The sequence below is a fragment of the Paracoccidioides lutzii genome, assembly GCF_000150705.2.
Source record: "Paracoccidioides lutzii Pb01 unplaced genomic scaffold supercont2.7, whole genome shotgun sequence".
NCBI classification, from domain to species: Eukaryota; Fungi; Ascomycota; class Eurotiomycetes; order Onygenales; family Ajellomycetaceae; genus Paracoccidioides; species Paracoccidioides lutzii.
This window is the reverse complement of record NW_015440953.1, coordinates 538,187-560,814: the sequence shown is the minus strand read 5'-3', so window position 1 is coordinate 560,814 and position 22,628 is coordinate 538,187. Positions and strand designations below refer to the sequence as shown.

Genomic DNA, 22,628 nt, shown 5'->3' with positions numbered 1-22,628 from the left:
TTTACGAAAGAGAAAGCTTGCATGTTTTGCCCCGCAAGAGGGGGATTTATATTCTGCTATTTGTCTATATTTTGGTCATGTTACCTGCTTTGAGTGTCAATGAAACGTTTTTGTTTAGAGCATTTACTTCCAGAAGATATTTTCTTGCTATACAGCCTCGCACAAGTACCCACCCAAGGATTGAAACAAGGGAATCCAAGCGGATGCAACAATGCGGACGCTCCTACGTAGCTAAGGCTCATTGCAACTTTTGATCTTAGGAGGTGTGGAATTAGCCAGCCTTGGAACTTCCGATACTAGTAAAACCATGCAGTACAAAAACGATCCCTCCTGTTTGATCAGTAGCATCTCGTCTAATTTCACTGGTGCCATGCAGATCTGTCAAGTCAGTGCTCCGTAACTACTCATATTTACAAATTATTATAGTACAAACTAACAAGGTAGCTATTACCCAACATTGTCAAATCTCTGTCCACGAATGACAATATCAAAATCGAGGCCTGGCAGAAGTATATGGCGTCGGTGGAAAGCCTGCGTTCAGGGTCAAACCCAACAGGGGATAACACCGCAATGCTCTATTCTTTGCAAGCTTTGCCATTCAGCTAGTCCGGCTGAAAGTCAGGATGCTGGGATTCCATGACTATATTGTTATCGGTCAACTAGACGCGTTCATGGTGTTTCAGAAATCATTTTCTAAGAAGCTAGTTATGTCGCTTGATTCGTGTTTCGGTATCGTGGGTTACTTGGGGTTATAATGTAAAATGCAATGTCACGGTTACGGTTTCCTAAGTCCCCGATTGCAAGGGAATATTCTTCTTTTTAAAACAATTCTATATAATTAAAAGGAATCAAAAAAGGCAGGAAGCAAGAAAAACATCGATGAACTAAATACATATACAAAAACAAAACTTGCATACTCCGTATACATTGACAGCAGAGTAAAGGGGCGAGAGCAAATGGAGAATATTGAAAAATGAGAATATATAGTTGCCAAAAACATGAGATCAATGCAGAAATTATTTATTTTAAGAATACGACGAGAATCAACCAAAACAAAATTGAAAGGAACAAAAGATACCCGAACTAGGGCATATAGCATAAGTTAACATACAGGACACACCGAATTGATGACAAACAAAAAGTCGGAGACGCAACTATATATTTAGAGAGGAGCACGGGTCAGCTTAAGGGCATATATATTGTTTATGAACTTCAGAAAGTACCAGCACTTTCGCAGAGAACAAAGAACCACTCCAAATGCGCCCTTCAACACCAATGGCTAGGGCCACGAACAAACAAGGGAAACAAGGTGGTATAAAATCAAAAGTCAAACATGTGTTGAATTGTATCTGAGAAGATCCACCACTTTCTCATCTACTAAATGCGAATGGCGTATGATCAGCACCGTCTTCACTGTTGCCACAATACCTTTGTGAGGGGAAAGAGATGCGGGCAGCAGGGAAAAATGATATGCGTTGATTTCGTATATGAATATGTCCTGAGGAAGTCAAGAAACTGAAGTTTCGTCGCATGCTTAATCAACCTTGATAGATCGATAAATTCGTTGGACAAACATCCAGCTTGCAATTAGGCCAATAGATCCTAAAATTGAAATGTAAATATCAGGATTTGACACAAAACGAAACACGATTCAGATGACGATTTGACTCCGCTTGAGACCGAGTTAACAAGGGGAGATAAGGAGACGGTCAACCTACCAGTCAAAACAAAAACCAAGAATGCCGAGAGAGCTGAGTATCCAAGATACAGGACCGCTCCCGTTAATCCACCGAAGCTCACTCGGGTAGCCCAGAAGATCAGTGCATTCAAAAATACATATCCTCCAGTCATCCCTGAGCCAATGAAGGCCCGCCAGTGCCACCGGTAGTCCTCAGCGCATAGGAGGAAATACACGAGTAGAATGGTGGTCGATGCAGATGTAATGATCATGAGCCAATAACAGAGGAAGAGAAAGCCGAACATGTAGTAGATTTTACTCGCCCATAGCGAATGCATAATGAAGTAGAGCTCGACGAAAATAGCTGCAAAGGGGAGGAGGCCAGTAATAAGGGTCGATGGAATGGGCCGTAAAGAGCCTACGGCTGGAGGGATTTGTCGAGGGATTTGGTTGGTTTTAGTCGGGCCTTCGATAGCCTATATGGATAAATATTAATAACAAACTACTCATAACTATGTGAGATGCCGTGGTGCATACCGGTTGCTTTAATCCGACCCAACTTCCAGCAACGCTAAGTGGCACACTGATGACGAACCATATCAAAACAGTGACTAGCATAGTTGTGAATGGAACAGCTCCACTTGACCCCTTGAACCAGACGAACAAGTTCAAGAAGAAAAAGGTTGAAAAAGCAATTCCAGGGGTCAGAACAGGGGTGAGAACTATGAGCTTTTTCCAAGCTTCGCCGCCGAACGACTTGTACGCCCTTGCGGCGACATAGCCCCCAATGGATCCGAGGAAGGTATACAGGATCAATATGAGCGTGCCTAGAAACCCACGGTTTGAAGGGGAGAGTAAACCCAATAACGCAAAAACTGTAAAATGTTAGCGCATGCATTACAAACATCCTCCCTACATAGTGTAAAACATGGAAATTACTCACGGACTGTGATGACGGTCATGACGAGAAGTTGTACGCCATTGCCCAGGAATACACTAAGAAGAAGGGGATGTTTTGGGCAGCGGAAGACGTCTCCGTGGACCAGTTTCCACCCTGAGTCTTCCTGAATTCCGTCCTCCACAGCGGAGGTGTCATTCAAATCATCCAGGTTGATCATATCCAACCGGTTATACCTCGCAATGTCCTTTTTCAAAGCGCGAAGCAAGATCGTGCTCACAAGAGCGACAAGCAAGACGACGAAGATCGCCGAGTAGATGAGCGAGTACCAGTGGACATTCGGATCAAAAACATGGAGATATTTGTCCCAACGGGTAGCCCACACCGTAGGTGATTCTCTCCAAAACACGCTATATGTCCAAGCCATAGTGGTTTCATTTTCCTCGCTAAGAACAAGAGGGGGTCCATCTGGGTCACATTCCGCTTTTCCGTCTCTAATTTTGTTGTTCTTGCGTGACTCCGGGAGCACAAGGACACCAACCACGCGGTATTTGGTTTCCTTCCCCACCCCGGTTACAGGGTGATAATCAATTAAAATGTTATAGTGATTATTGAGAACGGTCTGCCCGTCGTCATCTACTGAGCCCAGGAGGAATCCTGGACTGTAGAATTCAGTCTCAGTTTGCTGGTCAATGTTAATTTGGGCGGCAGGTAGTCCGTCGATCAACCAATTAATATTATATTGTTGCCATATCAATTGGTTAACGAACTTGCTGCTTCTGGGGTCAAATACTACATCGGAACATAATGGCTTGCAAGTCTCATTTTTGGCCATATGGAGCTCGAAGGGCGATGTGTGGATGCGGTCCCCGAATATGATGCTCCCGAGCGATTCCCGCACATCTTTAGGACCGTCCTTGGGCTGGCAGAAGTGGAAAGCAACATGGTAGTAGTCAAACGGGATTACAGAATGCAGGTGTTCATCGAGCTCAGAGATCGTGGGTGTGAGACGGTTGACATGAAGCGGAACCAGTTGGCCTCGGTCGTATGACGTGGGCGCCACACCAGGAAGATAGAAGGCTGAGGAGAATTGCGTAGAAAAGAGGAGGGCGGCGGCAAGCAGCTGCAGTTTCCTGGAGCACCACATCTCGGAAACTGCCTGATGCAAAACAATCTTAGTTCAGCATTGACCTGCGGTAGTTCTGGGATAGGTGGTGTTATATTTACCTGTGTGTTTGGCCGTATGCTCGCCAGAATGTTAGACAAACACGGAGGATTGATCACGGAAACATGGGTGCTAGGTAATAGTTGAATAGAAATATACAGATAAAACACCAGGCCGGTCGCTTCACTGGTATCAATAGTAGAAGAAACCGATTAGACCGTAGAATGGGAATTTTGTTGCCCCGGACGAGTTATATAACCTATATCGGCGGAGGTTTGGTCGGAGGTTGATGTTGTGGTTTGAGTCTGGGGAGTCCGGCGGCTGAAGGGTGGAAAGTGGCAAGTTACGCGGGTAGATCACGTGACTAACGTCAACCTCGAGTTATTTTCTACTTATTTGATTGGTGAAAAGGAGACCGAAATTAGACACTTTAGAAACTTAGAAGTGCAGATATTATCGAGATATTATCGAGAACATGAATTAGACTGCAGTTTGAATGGGTATCGTATCAAGAATCTAATGAAACTAATACACATGGTCCTCGCACATAATCCACCAACATTATAATACGCCTCGCCCCTTTGAACTATACTTCCTCCAGTAACAAAAGAGAAATTATATGTAGAGCTCCAAGACTGAATATGAATGCTAGCTCTCCAGAGAACCTACAGGCCTGGCTCCACTCAGATTGATAACGCGTCCACCCATACCTTCCGCAGGACTGGGTGCGAATCCCTTAGCCGTCGGACCGAACCCCGGATTCTGGGCTGGCTTTACCCAGCCCGGGACTTGGTCATCCTCGCTTTCTTTGGAGTGGATGGTTTGCCACACATTGGGAAATCCGGTCGGAAGGAGCCCTTTCACACGCGCTCCCGGGATTGCGAATCGCGGGTTCTTATGTGTTAGGTAGCCGCGCATCAGATCTTGTGTAAGTAGCGACGCGAGGACCGATTCAAGATCGCGCATCAGTAACGAAGGGGTGCCTGCATTGTTTTCACCTTCAGTGGCTTCTGTACGAGGTAGATATGCCAGAGCATCAGTGGCGAGACTATCAGCGTCTTGGCTTTCGGCAACGGCATCGCTGGGGAGATCATCAGGTGCTGCGACTTGAACCCATCGCCCGTCTTGGTCAAAATAACCCTCTGGTTGGAAATAGTCGTCATAACCGGTAGACGTATGGGACATCGCGCTAGCAGTGTCAGGGTTTATAAATTCACGATCCGGGGGAAAGGAGAATAGGCAACTCCCTGGCTGTCGGTTGGGTTGGTTGGGCTGCTGTGACGGTCGTGGAAGTTGTTTCATAGGGAAAAGCGACTGCGAAGCTGAGTTAGGTCCGTGTGATTCCATCCACTTCACCGCTGCCTCTAGTTTGTGAAGATAGAGAAATGGCGGAGGCCCTCTTTGTGCCTGGGCCTTTTGACCTCCATGAAACCCGCAAAATATAAACACTTTCCTAGCAAGTGAACGCCACACTAGAATTTCGCATCTATTACGCAACTGAAGCAAAACTCCCTTGCGAGCAAACCATTCTGAATGGGGGGAGTCGAAATCTAGGTATGATCGAAATGCCCCCAAATTGCCGCTGGCAATTATTCGACAGATGGGGAGAAAGATGTCATCGAAACCTTTGGATTCCGGTCGTTCAAGGAGGTATTTCGATGGGAAGCGACCAAGGATAATGTTACACGGGATTAAATACGTCAAAATGAGACGTCTTTGTTGAAGCGCCTGCCTGTGGCACTGATTGTAGGCGGCTTGCAACGCAGTTTGGGCAGGGAAGAAGAGATTGTTCGAAAAAAGGTACCGGCCCAAGTAATATAGGTAGGTTACTCTTTGTGAGGCAGGAAAATGGGCAAGTGGAGGTGATTGAGCATTGATACTGGCAAACATTTGTTCGGCATTTCGAAGCTTGCCACACTATTTGGGCTCTGGTTAGCAGAATTCAGTCCCCGGGAGGTTTATTTGTTTTTGGGGGGATGGAAGGATATTAAAGCATTACCTTGAATAACAGTTTTAGACACAAGTTTGCCATCAAATAGATGCCAACCCGTTTGCCTTCTGGTTTCCCTTGTGAGCCAGCAAGACCGCTTCTATCCGTTAGACATTTAATAAAAGCTTCCCGGACAACATTTGCCGATTTCTCCACAAGCGTGACCTTTTCCGTTGCCTCATCTGAGCCCGACCCTTCCTTCATCAGGTGTGAGACCAATTCCGGTCGGCGATCTAAGCCAATAGCCAGCTTGGCAAGAACTTTTGAGAGATACAAAACCGTGGGTAGGACAATGACGCCCATTTGACTATCGCTGAGAGCTATGACGCATTGACTATATAAAAGTTCGGGAATATATAGTTAGTGATGGTGAAGCTGGATAGCATATTCAAAATGCAGAAGCGCTCATACGTACTTCAATAGTGCTTTTAGCAGATCGTAGGTATCCAAAAGGTTTTCGACATTGACATCCCGAAGGAAAGTGAAATACTGCCGCAGAAATATGGGAAAAGCAGACCAAGGGCTCCCGGATTCTGTAGCTAGAATTACAGATTCACATTTCGTAATAAGCTGGTTATCGTTATTTCCATGTTGCGGGTATTGCCTCCGCATCTCAGCAATCATATCATGGTATACAGGTGGCAATGGAGGCTCAATCTGGAGGAAGTCCTGTAGTTTAGCGCCGTTCCGATTCCTGACGAGGTCTGCGATGCTTGAGATGAAACTATCCACCACGGGAGTTTCCCCCAATGGAGCACCCCACATCTTGGAGCCGCTTCACGAGGATGGCGGCACACCCAGGAACAAGGATCAATAGTGGGTCTTCCTAGCCGACATGCAAATGCGTGGCGAAGTGGTAACTAGGTGGTTTGAATGGCTGTAGTTTGCGCAGCTTTGCAATCCATTGAGTTGGTGATTCAAAGCGAGTTTAAGCAGGTATTTCGCTGAGAAAAGGCAACCCACCCCCCCTGCTTCGACAGTTTTGTATTTCTTTCAAGACATAAGGGCGCTAGTTACTGACACTGACACCGTGTTGATGAGATATTGCGGCAGTTTGTCAGAAGATCTATAAAAATCGTCTACCTGAGATTTGATTGAAGCTGATTGAAGGGTGATTGACACATATCTGAGGGATAAAACTATAGATGGAAGAGCTCAATAAGCACGTGATTTAACAGCAGTCATGTGATGTCCTTATCTTGTGAAAATTGACTTCATCGAAAGTTCTTTTTGTAATTAAGGCGACGACAGGAGAGTTGCCCTTCTTTTCAGTTCTAATAAATGTACCTTGCATCCTTGAGGTCAGAGCTGCTGTGGTGTCATCTTTCTTTCAATCCGAAAGAGATTCATGCACTGATCGGTGCTGAGCGATGGCCTCCTGCAGGCGATGCAGGTGGGATGGCCACGTATTAGACAGACAGACAGCCTGCCAGGCTCAACCTCCAGAAGATTAAGAGTGAGATGATTTCATTGGTCTTCTGGAGCGAGGGGTATCCTCGCCTTTGTTGCCTCTGGTGGGAACTCTCGACTGGCGAACAAAGAATCTGGCTTTCCTTCTTGCTCACATTATGTCTCACCATGCTTCGGAGTACTCCAGTGGGCTCCGAAGGAGGGAGGGTAGAGCTAATCGCACAGCCGTTCATCAGCTTTAAACCCTTTAGCTTTACTAAATAAGCAACTGGTCAGAAATGCTGTTATTTTGCTCATACAAAAGACTTCCCCTATCCATCTTCCTGCCAGATTTACTGCAGTTTTGGATTATCTACTTTTTTAATTACTTTCATACTACGTATTTCCCCCACCCTCCTTTTTTGTATTTTCTGTCACTGTTATGGTTATCTGGCTTTCAATTCACTTTGTCTCCCCGGCACTGTTTGGTTTTTTTTTTTCTTTTTCTGCGGCTTGCCGCAATTGTTTCCTCGCCAACAACCATCCCCTGACGACAAAAGTTCCCCCGCTACCAAGATACGGCATCACCATCTAAAGTACAGCATCAAACTATCTGGTTCTTTTTCTATTTCACACATCTTGAATATTTGAATACCAGAAAGCCAACACGACGGCAAAATGCGCCAGTTTCTACTTCTTATTCCACTGGCAAGCGCCGTTTGGAGTTCGTCAGCTTCAGAAGTATTTCCCCGTCAATACTGTGCCTCAGAGTATGAAATATGTGCTGCTGAGGGCGCCGTTCCATCGTTTCCCCCATCAATCGGTCCGGACATGCGTGGCCTTTTCATTGGTGTGGTTGAGTCGGTTGATCAAAATCCATGGAAAAAGGGAATAATTAATCGCGAACATCCGGTGCCACGAGATGGGTTGCCTGATCTTTGCTGTATGTCACTTTTCAATGTTCTAAATCTAACCGAAAACTATGACAATATTGAAACAAGAAAAGGAAACGGAAAGGAAAAACCATGTTCTAATGTCCTATAGGCAAGTCTGGAATGGAGTGTCGGCTTCTCAAAAGTTACAAGACCTCTTTCTGCTGGGTATGTACTGTATATACTCTGCATTTAAAGATAACAGGAAAACTTCCGTCAACTAGGAATAATATCCCTGACCGTACCAGGATAAATTTACCACGAACTTCTACTTTGTTGATGGGTCCTATGGCAGTATTTTGACCGGGATTTACAACACTTCCTCGAACGGTATCGTGGATTTGGTCTCGGGTGATTACACGCGTTCAAACGGTGAAAAGGGCAATATCTACGATGGTGATGAATCCTCTAAACCTAATACCCGCACAATGCAGCTTCCCTTGGCCTGGACCAGTAAAGGCGTGGGCAGTGCTATTCCAGGCAGTGAGCTGGGAGATGAAGCCACATACATCACAACCATCATTCCCGGTACCGGGCGGGGGCCTAGTACCATTCCGGCTTCGACAATTGCTGCGATAACAATCAGCGGTTCTGTCATACCAGCAACAACGACTCCTGCCACAGTTGTGTCAGGGATCGCAACCCCTCCAGTTACTCTTAAAGGGACGGGGTCTCGATCAACTTCAACGGTATTTCCTTCGACGGGTGGCGGCGTGAGTTTGATAGCTACGTCAGGTGGAGTGGCCTGGATAGTGTCGTCGATTGTCATATGTGGCGCGTCGTTAGTTTGGTAAGGAGAATTGGAATCCTTTGCTTTATGAAGGACGGCTTTCAGGAAACCTACATATTGTTTATTAGCAAACGCTTAATGCGTCTGGGTTTTGTTTGTCATTCGCTTGTCGATGTTTATCGGCAAACCTCTAAGGCCGGGTTGAGCAAATACGCAGAGATATCGAATTTGAATGAAAAGTTTTTACCTCTTTTGATGTTGTCCCAAACAATGCGTCTGGTTGACGGGAAAGGCGAGACATCTTCCTCACAGAGTAGTCTTAATACCACTGGAACCACAGTTTAATTGCTACTTCTACACAGTTTGTTCTGCATGGTTTACCACTGATAGAGCAAACCAAGCCTCTCGCGATGACAACGGGGATATGTAAGTACACCAACAAAGAAGACATTGGGTCAGGATCAACTCTTTACGTGCTGAAATCCTCCACCTAAATTTTCGTTCTCAAGCTGATATTGATATTGGCTCGTTAACAGTAATTTGAAAGGGTTTAGAATTATGGCATGTATCACCAAAACAAGACACGCTTTTTGACAGTTACCGCGCCGATCATAGCTGTGTTTTTAGCAGCAGTGACCTCCTGCAATGCGGCGGCGATTAAACGGCAGCCGACACGGGAGGTGTGTTATCCGATTTACCCTCAGTCTAAAATATAGATGCGCAGATGGGGGAGTATCCTTGTGATATCATTTCCCTCTCTGTTCAATCTACGGAATGATTAATCCTCGGAACTTCACTCGTACATTTAGCACCATAGTGAACTTCTGAACTACCCTTTATCATAAAGCTGCCAAATACGATGCCCTAGTGAAAAGCAATCTAGGTACTATATTTCTTTGGCGTAAATCGAACTGGTGCTAACGGCATTATCGTACAAGACGAATGTGATTCTTTCAACTCTGTCTTGTATGTCTCTCGTCCCTCGTCGGAATGAACTGAGAAATTACTATATATTCTGGGATTGCTGACACTTCCGCGCACCCTCGAAGTACCGGAGTAACAGGCTCTCTTGAGATTCCATATGGCACACACTGCAGCGTTTATGGGTAGGTGTCTATTTTGCCGATTCGTTTCCATCCTCTCTTGCGATGTAAAATTTCCTAATGGTATCGCCGCCTGAGGGATTGATATAACAGATCTCCGGACTGCACTGGCAATTGGCTCTTCCAGCTCAGCAACCCGGGAATTGATGATCTCTCCGCCAATCAAGTGCCATATCTTATTCCGATGTCTATAAAATGTTTTGCATATGGAGAATAGCGAATAAGGAATGAGAGCAATCGAGTGGGGGAAGAGGGGTTGGAATGATCCGTGCTCAGTGAAATGGAAATAAAAAGAACTGTAGACGGGGCTGGAGTGAGGATTTGTTATCTCCAAGGTCGTTATTTGAAAAGAAGGGTTGCTCCCTTTCACTCGCCTTGAGGAATCTCACAGGATTTCCCTTTCGGTTCAACAGCACACTCATATTCAGATATAATGTTGAAGGACACCTCCGAAAAGCTAACTCCTCCACGATACGACTTTCACGGATCTTGAACTGCTCTAGTAAAAGAAGAAAATGGAATAACATCAGCTCCATCAATCTGCCCTTTCCCACAGTTTGAAGTAGCATTCGATAATCTAATCTAACTCCGCGTATCACTCACAACATGAATGTCACGTTCGTTAGCCCTTGTAGCCAAGAAGACTACATTTCATGCAGCACAAACATACATGTTACAGTAGCTTAGGTATCCTGATAGCTCCATGTATTAATTAGCTCGTGGAATTGTGAAAGGGGTGGAATGGAACCCTACGTGGGATGCTGGATAAGTGAATCCTATACTTCTATTCTTCTCCAACTAGTTGACAGCAAGAAATTAGAAACCATTTGTGATCGACTCGCTGTGATCAATTAACGTCGCTCAATCCAGGTGTTATCCTGTGTTAAGTTGTCCAGCACCAGAGGAGAAATGCAGTCTAACATATCTTCTATATTGGCTGCGTTTCGCATTAACGCGATGGAAGTTCGGTTATTTGCCGACAACGCTGTTGTTTCCCAACAATATAGGGGAAATAATCGAAACGCAGCAGAGTAGCAATGATGTTAATGGTAAATAACTATCCTTTAATCAAGCTTGAAAAGAAGTTAAACAAACAGAACGAGAATGTGATAACATGGTGACGAAGAGAGGAATTGATACATCAGTCAATCGACTTCAGAAGAGTGAAAAATCGAAATCCAAAAAGGAGTTCAGAATACATCCATGACCTTCCTTTATCACCAGGAGAAAAAAATATAAAAAATTAGATGTCGGATATTGCAATTATTAAAGAGGTACAGGTACAGGTATGTATTGTCTCAACCTCTTTTATGAGATAACATAACTATTCATTAAAATGTTGCAGGGACTCTTGAATCGGATCGAAACATATTCCTTCACCCTGGGGTATTACCTCTGTCACCACCCACAGGAACCGCCCACGGTAGCTCCCCAGATTCATTCATATACAGTGTCTTCGCTCAGTTGATATCCACACTTTTGCCCTTGTGTTCTGTCTCCACGGACGGCCCCGTTATGTCATATTATACTTACAGGTCTACACTCCTTCACAAGTTATAGTCTCGTTTCTTGAAGATGCACAATCTAGCCATACCGCTGCTGACCCTGAAGCACAGCGGGAGGAATGAGAGCTATGGTGGTTGTCATCTCAAGATCAAGAACATGTTGCTTTGGGCTGTATAAATTAAGGTATTCACACATCCGCATTCTCGGATGTGGAAAGCAATTTCCTAGAGCGAGGGTGGCCTTAGGTGGGAGGATGAAAATCCAATTTTATTGGATTGGTCCAGAGGTGGAGAATATATATATTTATGCCATGATTGCAATTGAGCGGCATACCTCGGTATGCAACCGCATAACCGTTGGTTACCGCTTCCATGTTCCTATTTTCTTCCGGCGTTTCTCGAAGCTCTCGCCTACATTCACTCCATCGCCGCGTGGGCCATCTTCGGTAGCACGTCTCTTACGGCTTTTCTCCAGAGCACTTCTGGAACCACCTCCTGTACCCCGTCGGGTAAGTCTCCCGATCCTATCAGCGCCCTCTCCCAAGCTCCTCCAGTCCTCTCCCCCATAACCACCTGGGCGATTGTCTCCCCGCTTCGCCCGTTCCTTCTTACTTTCCTTAGGCAGGCGAACAAAGTTACCCTCTTCATACTCTCTTCGTTCGAGTTCCTGCGCCCTCTCCCTCTCGGACCACACTGATCTTCCTCCAGCCCTTATCGTTGTGCCAATACTAGGCTCTACAATGGGCGCGCTGGACATTTCAGCTGTCACAAACTCGTCAATAACGGCAGATTTAGCGGTGCGCCGTCCGCGTTTCTTCTCATGATTATCCGTCGTGGTTGGGAGCGCTGTAGGCTTTATCTTTGGTGGACGATAGATTCCATCACCAGTATCCTTGCTATCCACTAATTTTGGTTTAAATTTATCCTGGGTTACCCGTGAGAATGTTGCTAGGTTAGGTCGATATGTCAATTCATCAATATCGCTATGTTCTCTGCTGCTGTCCTCATAATAGCCCGATTCGTTTCCTGATCCGTCCTCGCTTCCGCTTCCATAATTTCTCTTTCCTTCCTTTTTGCTTCCTTTGGTTGATTGTTTTCCCGTGGACGTTGTAGCTTGTTGTTTCCTTGTCGCATCATCTGCTGCTTTGAGAACCTTATCTACCTGATATTTCAGGCGACCTTCTAGTGGTCGTACACCACGCTCCAGATATATTCGAAGCTCCGTCATTCGTTTCAAAACATTTTTGTGGGTAGGTCCATCGTCATCAGTCCCAGCACCGTTTCGCATATCAGAGGATCCATTGCATAAATGTCGTAGCCGCAGAAGCATCAGAAAGACTAGATTCTGCAGATATGAAACAAATATTTCATTCTTCGTATCGAAAAGTGATATGCCATCAGGAGGCGGTAGTATTGACCTATTACCCTCTGAGACATCATCATGCGGCTGGAAGGATGGTAAAGACTCCTGGGCGTTGAAAATGACGGCTGTGAGAGATTCCAGCGTGCTGGCGAACGATACCTGCGCCGGGGTAGGTTGCGTCTCCTTTTCAACGGCCATGGTAGTTCGATAGCAGGCGGATAACCCACTTCCAGTTATTAGCAACACAAACAAAACAGTGAAATGGATGATCCTTTCAAGGTGAGAGGTACCAAAGAAGTGTCATGGAGTCGTTGTTTTACCTTTCGATTTTTGATTTTTGATTATTACCATTAAGTTTTACAACATTCCACGTGATCAACATCACATCACATCACGTGGTCAAATCCTCTACTGAACATCATTTTTCATTGATTAAATTAATTGAATGAGCATTGTCGAATCGCACACATTGTTAGCATTTCACTCAAAGGGGGTTTTCCCGGAGACCTCAAGTGGACAGTTATTTGCTCCTGTCACGTCTTCGTACTCAAAAGTGAAGAGGATCGAATAAACAGAGCTAACGAACAAATGTATTGCTGTATCTAACTAATCTCACACGCAGGTTGGAACAAATGAACAGCTTGTTAAGCGAATAGAAATATTTAGTTGTAATGAATGGAGGCTGCACCAAAACGGAAGTAGTTATTCCGACTCCGGATAGAAGATACAGCTGTATCAAAAGGAATACTAACTACGGGCTTACTCCGTACTCCAGTCTCAATAATTTACAAGCTTCAAATCGAATAACTACTACGTTCACTTGTTTTTTGGCAACTAGTTAACTATATGGGGCTGACACTAGGATGAGCCGCTTGGTGGATCAGAGCTGAAAGCATGTTTGTCCCTTTGAATCTCTACGTAGCTCATCCATGGGGAGTTACATTGTCCAACTGGGAGATATTACTAGGGCCCCAAGCTATTCCACTACGCTTGGATTGAAATTCTGAAGCCCGCGAACACTACCTCTAGCCAATGTCCCGGAATGTCAATTCTATGTATATCATGATAATTGAAGGAAATGAGGAGACATCGACCGAAAATCAGGGTTGTGGCGAGCTGGGCTGCAGCTTTTATGTCGAGATTGATACGTTGCTGAGTCACTACCGGAGACGTGAAGCAGAACTATACAAAGTCAGGACGTTATTAAATATACCTCGAGGACCTCAGCCCCAATTGACAGAATGTCAGCACTCTTCCACACTCCCTTAATGTGGCTCCTGTTTCCGAAAAATGCAGCACGGCACTCCCAAGCTGGCAGTCTCCATTTAGGAATTCCCGCAAACTTAGTTTTCGGGCTTTTGACCCCAAAACAACATAACTGGAAGCCCATATCAGTGGTTCTCTCCTTCAAAACAAGATGCAATGGAAATAGCACAGCAAATTTTGCTGTTTTGCTACTCACTAGTTATGTATTGCATGTATCCGTTTTGTCTGCACTGCTGCCTGAACTTTGGGAATTCAGTTGCTCGACCTCTTCCGTCGACCACCCCAAGATCTCTGTAAATGGAATGAGAGTGAATGTCTCGACCCCTTCAATGTAATGAACGGCCATCATTGACCCGGTAAGTTTCCGAAATAACAGCATGTATAACACATTAGAGAATGAAAAGCACTACATGAGCGGAATATGAATGGCCCGGCAACTTTTCCAAACGTTTATCCTTTGGCCCCGGACCAATGGGTAATTTGAGGACGCGCTGCTCGACATTCCTAAAGCCGGCGTCTGCCACCCACTTCCTTCACGATGGTGCAGGATCCATATCTATACCTATCCTTCCAGAGGTAACAGCGAGGGTCTGGAGCATTTTTCGGACACTTTGTGGTTTGTTATGACGGTGTTGTCTTCAGAATATGTGGCTATTGTAGGGTCTTTGATATCTACCCATCCGCCAGGTTTTAGATGGCTTTTTGGAGAGAGATGCAGAAGGTAAGCGCCTGCATGCAACGTGCATTTATCAAGCTGAAAACTCTGCTTGTAGAATTTCCGCACTAATCGCGGCAAATCCTTTATAGATCCCATCATGTACCGACAAATGTATGAAGTCGTATTGTTCTGATTCTATCCAATCTTCCTCTATATCGTCGACGAAAAATCTGACATTCACCATCGCGGTTTGTATTGGGCTGAAATCAACCCCAGTCTATGCAACCCGTTCGCTAAATACTTCCTTCCAACCTAACACAAAGCTGTTCAAACACTTAACCAGCTGTTGTGCGGATGGATAGTTACAGATCCCCTTTTGGACATAACTTACTAAACCTTTCAGGAGTCTATACTTCATCGATTTCAAGTCTCCTTGGGCCGGGGTGTATATCTCTCCCTAGCTCCATAGTTATCGGCGGGGATGAATCCGACAAGATTCAAAAGAGAGAGATATAGGGATTGATGGGAATATTAGTCAGGAAGCAGCAATATTGGGTTAACAACCAAAATTGAACCAGCAGGAAGATAACTCTTGATTTTCCAAAACAGGCTTATCTATCATGCTTCGCAGCGATGAAGTGGAAGAGCTTTGAGAGACGGCGCATATATGTACATACCATAATCATACTTGGTATGCCATATTCATATAGTTATTAGCGCACGAGCCGATGCGCCCCTCCCCTCTCTCTCCTGAGTTAACTAGGTCATGTGACATGGCTGTTGATGGAGTCGCTCGTTGGGGGGTGGACCTATATAGATGGATGGATATTAATTATTATTCTGGACATGTCCAAAATGCTGTCCAAGAGTAAAACTCGTTCGTTGCGAATGGCACTGAAGATAAAAAGTTGGGCCCAATAAGGAGAGAGTTTATAAGTTGGGAGTGGGAGCGGGAACGTGGTATAAGCCACAGACGCTGAATGGAAGGCAGGAAGCTTGAAGATGGTTTAATACTTGAGAATTTGACATAGATTATGAGAAATGGAACACACAGACCGCCGAAATTAAGTTTGGTAGATATAACTAACTGCCTAGGTAGTTATCCGACATTGCTTCAAGTTGAAACAGGTCTGTTACTCGGTAGTTATGTTATCTACGGGTATATTGTTTATTTTCCTACCAAAGTCATCATCCAGCCTTGGATTTGGGGAGCCCTATCTTTACCAATATCCAGAAGTTATACCTCCCGGACCATTTATGATTCATGGAAACTCGTTCCTTTCTTCCCCCTAGTTTTCATTATTCTCTTGGGATATCTTATCCAACGCTTTCCTAGGGGTTTCTGGCGCCAGGAGCTGCTCCGCATCGAAAACGATTGATTGTCAAGCCTCACTGATCAGCCACCTTGTCAATTTGAACAATCCTCCCCTCCACTACTGGAGCAATCGCTCGCGTCCAGGTTGGTGAGAACTCGTTCCCACTATGATCAGCCAACTGTACTCTATCGGCATCAAGACCGACCTTCTGTCGCCATTTCCTCACAAAGTGCCGCGCCTGTATCTCCCTGTGATCTGCGTCCTCAGCTGAGCGAGCTGTAGTGGTTACATAGTTGCGTGGCCGGGTGAGTAGCTCGGGCTCCGAGTCCGATTCGGAATCCATGACGCTCTCGCTGCTACCCCAGCTATCGCAGTCGTTGCCATCTAGCCCGGTTTTTGTCGGTTCGTTTTCTTTGTCATATTGGCGCTTGTGTCGTGGATTGGGGCTCACGTAGTGGAAACTGGAATCGAGAATTGACTTGCTGGGTTGCTCATCAGGAGAAGCCAAAGGGGAGGTAGCCTCCATCCAGCCATGTCCATGCCAGCGCTCATTCACTGCATCCCAATGTCGATGCATACTTGGACTTAATCGGTGCCATTTTCCTAGAACTTTCAAACTAAGGAAGTACTGCCGCAGCATCGTGCTGATCAGCATACCCATCTCCTCGGACACAATCTCCTCAGCCTCTCCACCCTCAGACTGCACAAGAAGTGACGTATATCCATCTTTACCTCTCGACATGTAGCCCCTCGTAGCGACTTTATAGAGTTTCTCGTCTTCGACATCCTCACCGCCCACTTTGACGAAGGCAATACGGGATCCCGGCGGTGCTGAAACAGAATATCCATACTGGATGTTTGACACCTGTGGGAAACGACCCTCTAAAGCGGGTAGTTGAGAGACGCCATTTTCCAAAGCAGCCCTCAGTGCCCGACCTTTAATCCGCAGGACAACGACCGGATCCTCAAAGGGAAAGCAATTGAGGATATCCTTCACTCTGATAGCTCCTGGGGGGTATATCTGATCTCCGCGAATAGTTCCCGAAGCCATGATTGAGCAATCCGCACTATGATGACAGCGCATCAGATCACATACAAAATTACCGATATTTGATTCATTCCTCCGTACCGTCGTAAACCGCGCGTCGAGTGGATTAGCAGTATAACCAATGGGCTTCTGCAGCTTCGATTTCAGCGCTGAGGTCAGTTTCGCTACCAGCTCGACCGTTGCCGGATCTTCGGGAATTGTTCGAACGACATCACGGCGCGTGATTGAGTAATCCCAGCCACTGCCATCCGTCTTTCGCCATGCTTCAATGTAGCTTAGCTGCTTAAAGTCCGTGCCGGAGCGGAGCACATGCGTAGAATTAATAACACTGTGTTCATAGAAGTGGTCGTGACCTCCTAGAACGATATCAATGAGACCAGGTGGGGTGTTTTGAGCCAACTTGTTATCATTCGGTTCTCGCTGATGGGTCACGGCCACAATAAGTTCAGCACCCTGCTCACGTAGGACGGGGACTAGTTCATTTGCTGTTGCGGTCGCGGATTTGTACACGACGGGTGGAAGAACGTTAACGGTATCGAGCCTGGATAGTTATTATTACATATATCAATGGACAATGCCTGTGCTCAAAAGCAGGTGAATAAGAGAAAGAAAGAGAAAAGAGCAAACAATAGTAATTATCATCAATGTAATATGTCCCTTACCATTCCCTCTCCCCAAATCCAATAACCCCAATCTTGACTCCGTTAGACTCCAACATGTGTGTCTCCGCACAGTTGGCCAACGGCACCCTTTCACCCAAAGCGGGGTCCAGGACATTAGCCAGCAGCCATGGAAACTTGCACTGGCTTCTCAGGTGCCGGAATTGATCGATGCCAAAATCCAGATCGTGGTTCTGTTGAACGAATATATGACATTAGTTCTTTGTATCCCGTAGCTACTATCTTCCTAGCCCCCAGGTTAAAGGGCGGTTAAATAGGCTCATGTTTCTCACCCCGACACACGCAACATCCGTGCCAATCTGGTTAAGGAACGGCACCATATGGCGGCCCTTCGTGACGGAGCTTTCGAGACTGGGATTGAAAGCATCGCCCGAGAAGAATGCCAACAGCGGCGGCTGGTTGGCAAATCTAGGGTGATGGCGGTAGTAGTTGACGAGGGTTTGGAAACGGGAAACACCGCCGACGGGGTCTGCCGAGCCAGCCCTAATTTAAGTGAGACGGTAGCTGGTTAGTTCCTTATGTTACAGCCAAATAGCTTGTTGACTGGGGGGAATTGCTCTCACTCGACGTGGTAGACATCGTTGTAATGCAGTAGGCGGAGATCTGGTGGGCCAATTCGTCCACAGTCGTAGGTGGTGGAGAGCCCGGCCTCCTCAGTAGGCTCCATGGTGTGTATTGCAGTGATATCTTTATTTGTCTATCTATTAACTACCCATGTGTATATAATTCTTCCGGGGAGAATATCGAGTTTTGCGTGGTAACTACCTAGTATTGCTATCTGTAACTGCGGACGAACCTTGTTATATTTACAACACGTCAGTCGGTTTCAAGTTTAGACAGTAAGGCTGTCACCCTGCTGAATGGCTGTTGAAATGGCTGTTCGGTAATAACTAACTACTAGACATACAGTTTCTACTCTGGAGTACATAGATAGACAACGTTTTAAGGGGGCCTGAGATTATATATTTGGGCTAATGCCACTCCAGGGAAGCCGAAAATTCGGGTTTTATTCACTCGTTCATGAAAGTATAACTTTGAGAATTCATATTTTCACATCTACTTGTAGGTGCCCTGTCGATTCCTGAACTCTTCAAACAATTGAAAGTTCGTAGAACTTCAGTGCCATTTACTGTCAGGCTTGATTTGATTTCTGGCAGAATCTCACCCCTAACAGTTATCTTTGCCTCATGGCCAGATTATGTTGCAAACATATAGTTACCGGATCATTTACTACCCTGATAATGTCCAAAGACGCGCCAGAAACTTCATAACCAGGACCAGGTGGATAACAAACTCCCATCGGTCAAAGAAAAAGAAAATTAAAAAAAGTCCCGTTAAAGGAAAATGGCAAACGGCCCATGGAATAATATAATATAACATCTGCTTGAAGTTGGTACCAAAGGGGAAAGGAAGGGGAACAGAAGAGTTACAAAAAGAAAAGAAAAGAAAAGAAAAAAAGAATTAAAAAAAAAAAAAAAAAAAAAAAAAAATTGGAGGTCAGTCAATGTAAAGGAAAATCGGAATAATGGACCTTTGTAGTTCTTGATATTATTTCAAACCCGAAACGCGGATTCACAAGTAAAATAGGTAAAATTAGCCCAAGTAGAAGTTCGCAATGCCAAAATAAATCCAAGGAAAGGAAGATAAGTTGAGATGGGGTTTATTCGCCTTATAAAAGAAGGAAATCTATATAAAATTAAAAATGAAAAATAATCCAACTTAAGGATTGCTCTCACTCATAGTCCAGCGCCGCTTGCTGAACGGTTCACGCTCCTGCAGCGAGGTGCAACCCCACAGACCACGTTGTGATCGCGATCTCGCGGGGAGGTGTGGTGGCTGATAATCCGTCTCCTTTGGACCACTGCTGTCTGCTGAACCAGGTTTTGGGTCCTCAAAGTTGGGAACCAGATCATCAACAGATTCTGAATTGTTGCCCGAAATTTGGACGGAACCCCAAAGGCCCGATGGTGGCCTGTTTGCCGAAGTCCCGCCAGAGTAGTTTGGGGCTAATATCCTTGAATTGCTTGGTTTTCGGCCCATTGACTCTCCGAGGCTAAAGCTCTCCTGCGAGCTGGTGAAAGCAGAGGTCGGACTGAAACGATGACGATAGGAAGAGATTGGGGTTGGGAGGATTCTTGCTGAGGATGTGTGAGAGACGTGGGAGGAGTTTGCCTCTGTACGGAGATGCTCAGTTGACGAAATTAGTTTCATGTTGTATTCATCCGCCAACTCTGTTGCCCCGGAGTTCGGAGGCCGATGTAGCACGACGGCGGAAGCAGGGGTTTCTTCCCAAGATGAATCTGTGGTATCAGATTTCCTCTCTGCCATCGTTAGCGAAGCCATACCAACATCAAGGAGAACTGGCTGTCCTGTTAGTGCACCGATAAGAGCGTTACAGCCAGCTCCATGTGTTATTAAAATCAAGACAGTCTCAATGTCATCGTCATTATCATCCTCAATAAGCGAAGTAGTTGAAGCCCCACCTATCCCCGGGTCGTTAGATCTATACCAGTCGATCATGTGCTGAAGACCGTTGCGGAATCTACAGTGCATCGAGCTCCATTCCTCACCGTATTCACCCCCCTTGCCCCAGTTCTGAGGTTCGCGCATGCTGTCCCACTGGTAATCTACGTCAATGCAGGAATCACGAGCGTGAGATACGTAACCTGACGGAATCGGATCCGATGGTGAGACAGCATAGACGGCAATTGGGGGAATGTATCCTGAATAGCCCACAGGAAGATCTGTTCTAAATTTGGAAATTCCAGGCCCCCCCGGTTTGTTCATCTCATTTACTCCATTATTAACGCTGCCTGTGCAGTTCCTCTGTGCGAGCGCGTAGCCCATGGATGCCATGCCTTTGAAAACTCCATCATCTTCTTTTCCATTATCACCATCATCGTTGTAATCCCTGGATGTGCTTCTAGTAAAGGGGTTACTCCAGCCGCCGGGAAAGTGCCCAAACATTGACTTCCCGTCAGCCTCGATCCCAGCTTCAACAGGCTCTCCACGGCGGAGGAGTTCCGATTTGGCGCTAGCAATCATCATTACAGAGCTGGGAGGAGGTGCAATGTGCTCGAAGTAGTCTGGAGAGAGCCATTCTCCAAGAAACGCATCGAGTCGAAGCTTGTATTTCTGGACTGTTATGTCAGAAGGTTCGGCAGCTTTGCAAGACGGAGAAGGGCTATCGATCGGTTCCGAAATGGTTGAAATGTAGTGGGTGCCGCTATCTCGTGTGGTAGGGGAACCTGGACGTAATGAGTGGGGTTTAGCGGTATCGGGAACACTGCGGCAGGGGGAGTAACCCTTGCTTTGACGCATTCCTGCACCCACCCCAATAGCTGTTTGCACGCAGCGGAGGAAAGGTGAAGTATGGAAAATGACATTCTGCTTTCGGGACGGCCTAGGTGTGTTTGATGGGCTACGCCTGCCGTCACTAGCCGCCTCTGCGTTGACTTTCCCTCTGCTATTTTTGTTGGAGTTAGACGATGAACGACTAGGATCCTGTCTGGCTCGTAAAATGTTCCCAATCCGGATTCCGAGGGCCCGAGCTTGGTTCCAACCACCGTAAGTCAAAGGAGGATCGTAAGGTGTAGGGGATGTTAAATGCCATTTGTTGTCCACCGCATCCAATCGGGCTCCGTGCCTAGAGCTCAGTCAGAGAAAAAGGGAGGTCATGCATCAAAATGTTAGGAGGGCAATAGCAGATATCTGGTGGTTATTGACATAAATATGGGTGTTAACAGACCTAGCAATAATAACGACAGCTGGAGGCTTCCCCATTGTTACTGCAGGGATACCTCTCCAGCTCCACGTTTTAAAACCAAGGCTTCTTTCGGTGGATGCCACAGAGGCTGATATAGGTTACGACGCTGGAGAGGAACTGCGAATATTGGACCAGCAGGGTAGAGGTACGGATATGCTCCGAGCCGAACCAACTCATTGTCTTTGGAGGAATCAGGATCCCTTTCTCATCGTGACTCGGCTCGGTAACATGAAGCTCGCAGCTACCTTGTGCGCCGCTGCGAGGCGGAATATGGAGTGCTGACGGGATACACACACACAGGAAGGTGAATTGAATTGAAATACTCCACTTTGAAATGTATGGACCTAGATACTTTAGGTAGGCAGCTAGGCACTCAGGTAGTTCGCTACCTGGGCATGTATGTACTAAAACGGAGGTTGTATCCAGGCCCCGCGCTGATTAGAGAACTCCGCCAGTGGTGGTGCTACTTAGATATCGCTAGCAGTAGCAGCAGGGTTTCTCTTTCTTCGGGCTCGGAAAGATGGTCAGACCGTGTTGGGAACTTCGGGTGTAGCTCAATAAGTTAGTGGATGGTGCGTAGGGTTTGGTTTTGACGTTGCAATATGTCGACACGTTTTAAATAGGAGACACTAGTTAGGGAATGACGTTGTGATTCACCGGAAACGATGAGTCAGCTGGGCGGTTGCTAGTCAGGTGACCAAAGGCCAATCCCCGCTGGCCGTGAAATGCTTGGTAGGTACATATATATATAGCGTATAGCACAAGTAATCTTCCTACGGATATACTTCCACACTGCAACGTCTGAATTAAATTCCATGGTATTATTATTTTTAGTAGTCTATTCAGGATATATGTAGAAGCGGCGAATCTACTGCTCTCTGATTGTAATCTACCATGACATTGCCAGAGATGTATCATAGCTATATAGTTAACCAGCGGTGAATGTATGACACTCTAATAGCGCGTCGCTTGCAGATTGATCCCTGCCCAACTAACCCACGAGTCCAAGTCAAAGCATTGATCTACATATCAACTTTGCCTCTGAGTCTCTGACAACACTTCCACTCACCAGAAAACGTAAACTCCCTCCGGTAACATGGGACTTCAAAGATTAATTGACGCCCATCAATCACATCAGTAT

At 45.9% G+C, this 22,628-nt stretch overlaps 7 protein-coding genes across 7 annotated transcripts; 2 read left to right on the top strand and 5 right to left on the bottom strand.

Moving 5' to 3' along the window:
• Window positions 1–1,534: 1,534 nt before the first annotated feature.
• PAAG_03472 (endomembrane protein EMP70) lies at window positions 1,535–3,723 on the bottom strand (the record flags this gene model as incomplete). The annotated part of the gene is made up of 4 exons (XM_002794881.1): window positions 1,535–1,602; window positions 1,719–2,154; window positions 2,216–2,553; window positions 2,622–3,723. The coding sequence occupies 4 exons, from the start codon at window positions 3,721–3,723 to the stop codon at window positions 1,535–1,537; spliced, it is 1,944 nt and encodes a 647-aa protein (XP_002794927.1).
• Window positions 3,724–4,389: 666 nt separating this feature from the next.
• PAAG_03471 (hypothetical protein) lies at window positions 4,390–6,496 on the bottom strand (the record flags this gene model as incomplete). The annotated part of the gene is made up of 3 exons (XM_002794880.1): window positions 4,390–5,658; window positions 5,741–6,065; window positions 6,147–6,496. The coding sequence occupies 3 exons, from the start codon at window positions 6,494–6,496 to the stop codon at window positions 4,390–4,392; spliced, it is 1,944 nt and encodes a 647-aa protein (XP_002794926.1).
• Window positions 6,497–7,798: 1,302 nt separating this feature from the next.
• On the top strand, window positions 7,799–8,846 carry PAAG_03470 (hypothetical protein; the record flags this gene model as incomplete). The annotated part of the gene is made up of 3 exons (XM_015844979.1): window positions 7,799–8,063; window positions 8,165–8,220; window positions 8,301–8,846. 3 exons carry the CDS (start codon window positions 7,799–7,801, stop codon window positions 8,844–8,846), a joined length of 867 nt encoding a protein of 288 aa, XP_015701953.1.
• Window positions 8,847–11,132: 2,286 nt separating this feature from the next.
• Window positions 11,133–11,513, top strand: PAAG_03469 (hypothetical protein; the record flags this gene model as incomplete). The annotated part of the gene is made up of 3 exons (XM_015844978.1): window positions 11,133–11,171; window positions 11,231–11,308; window positions 11,421–11,513. The coding sequence occupies 3 exons, from the start codon at window positions 11,133–11,135 to the stop codon at window positions 11,511–11,513; spliced, it is 210 nt and encodes a 69-aa protein (XP_015701952.1).
• Window positions 11,514–11,751: 238 nt separating this feature from the next.
• PAAG_03468 (hypothetical protein) lies at window positions 11,752–12,951 on the bottom strand (the record flags this gene model as incomplete). The annotated part of the gene is made up of 1 exon (XM_002794877.2): window positions 11,752–12,951. One exon carries the CDS (start codon window positions 12,949–12,951, stop codon window positions 11,752–11,754), a length of 1,200 nt encoding a protein of 399 aa, XP_002794923.1.
• Window positions 12,952–16,066: 3,115 nt separating this feature from the next.
• Window positions 16,067–18,388, bottom strand: PAAG_03466 (5'-nucleotidase; the record flags this gene model as incomplete). Its single annotated transcript, XM_002794875.1, has 4 exons — window positions 16,067–17,582; window positions 17,704–17,894; window positions 17,994–18,204; window positions 18,285–18,388. 4 exons carry the CDS (start codon window positions 18,386–18,388, stop codon window positions 16,067–16,069), a joined length of 2,022 nt encoding a protein of 673 aa, XP_002794921.1.
• Window positions 18,389–19,440: 1,052 nt separating this feature from the next.
• On the bottom strand, window positions 19,441–21,504 carry PAAG_03465 (phosphoglycerate mutase family protein; the record flags this gene model as incomplete). The annotated part of the gene is made up of 2 exons (XM_002794874.1): window positions 19,441–21,367; window positions 21,470–21,504. 2 exons carry the CDS (start codon window positions 21,502–21,504, stop codon window positions 19,441–19,443), a joined length of 1,962 nt encoding a protein of 653 aa, XP_002794920.1.
• Between the last annotated feature and the right edge of the window lie 1,124 nt (window positions 21,505–22,628).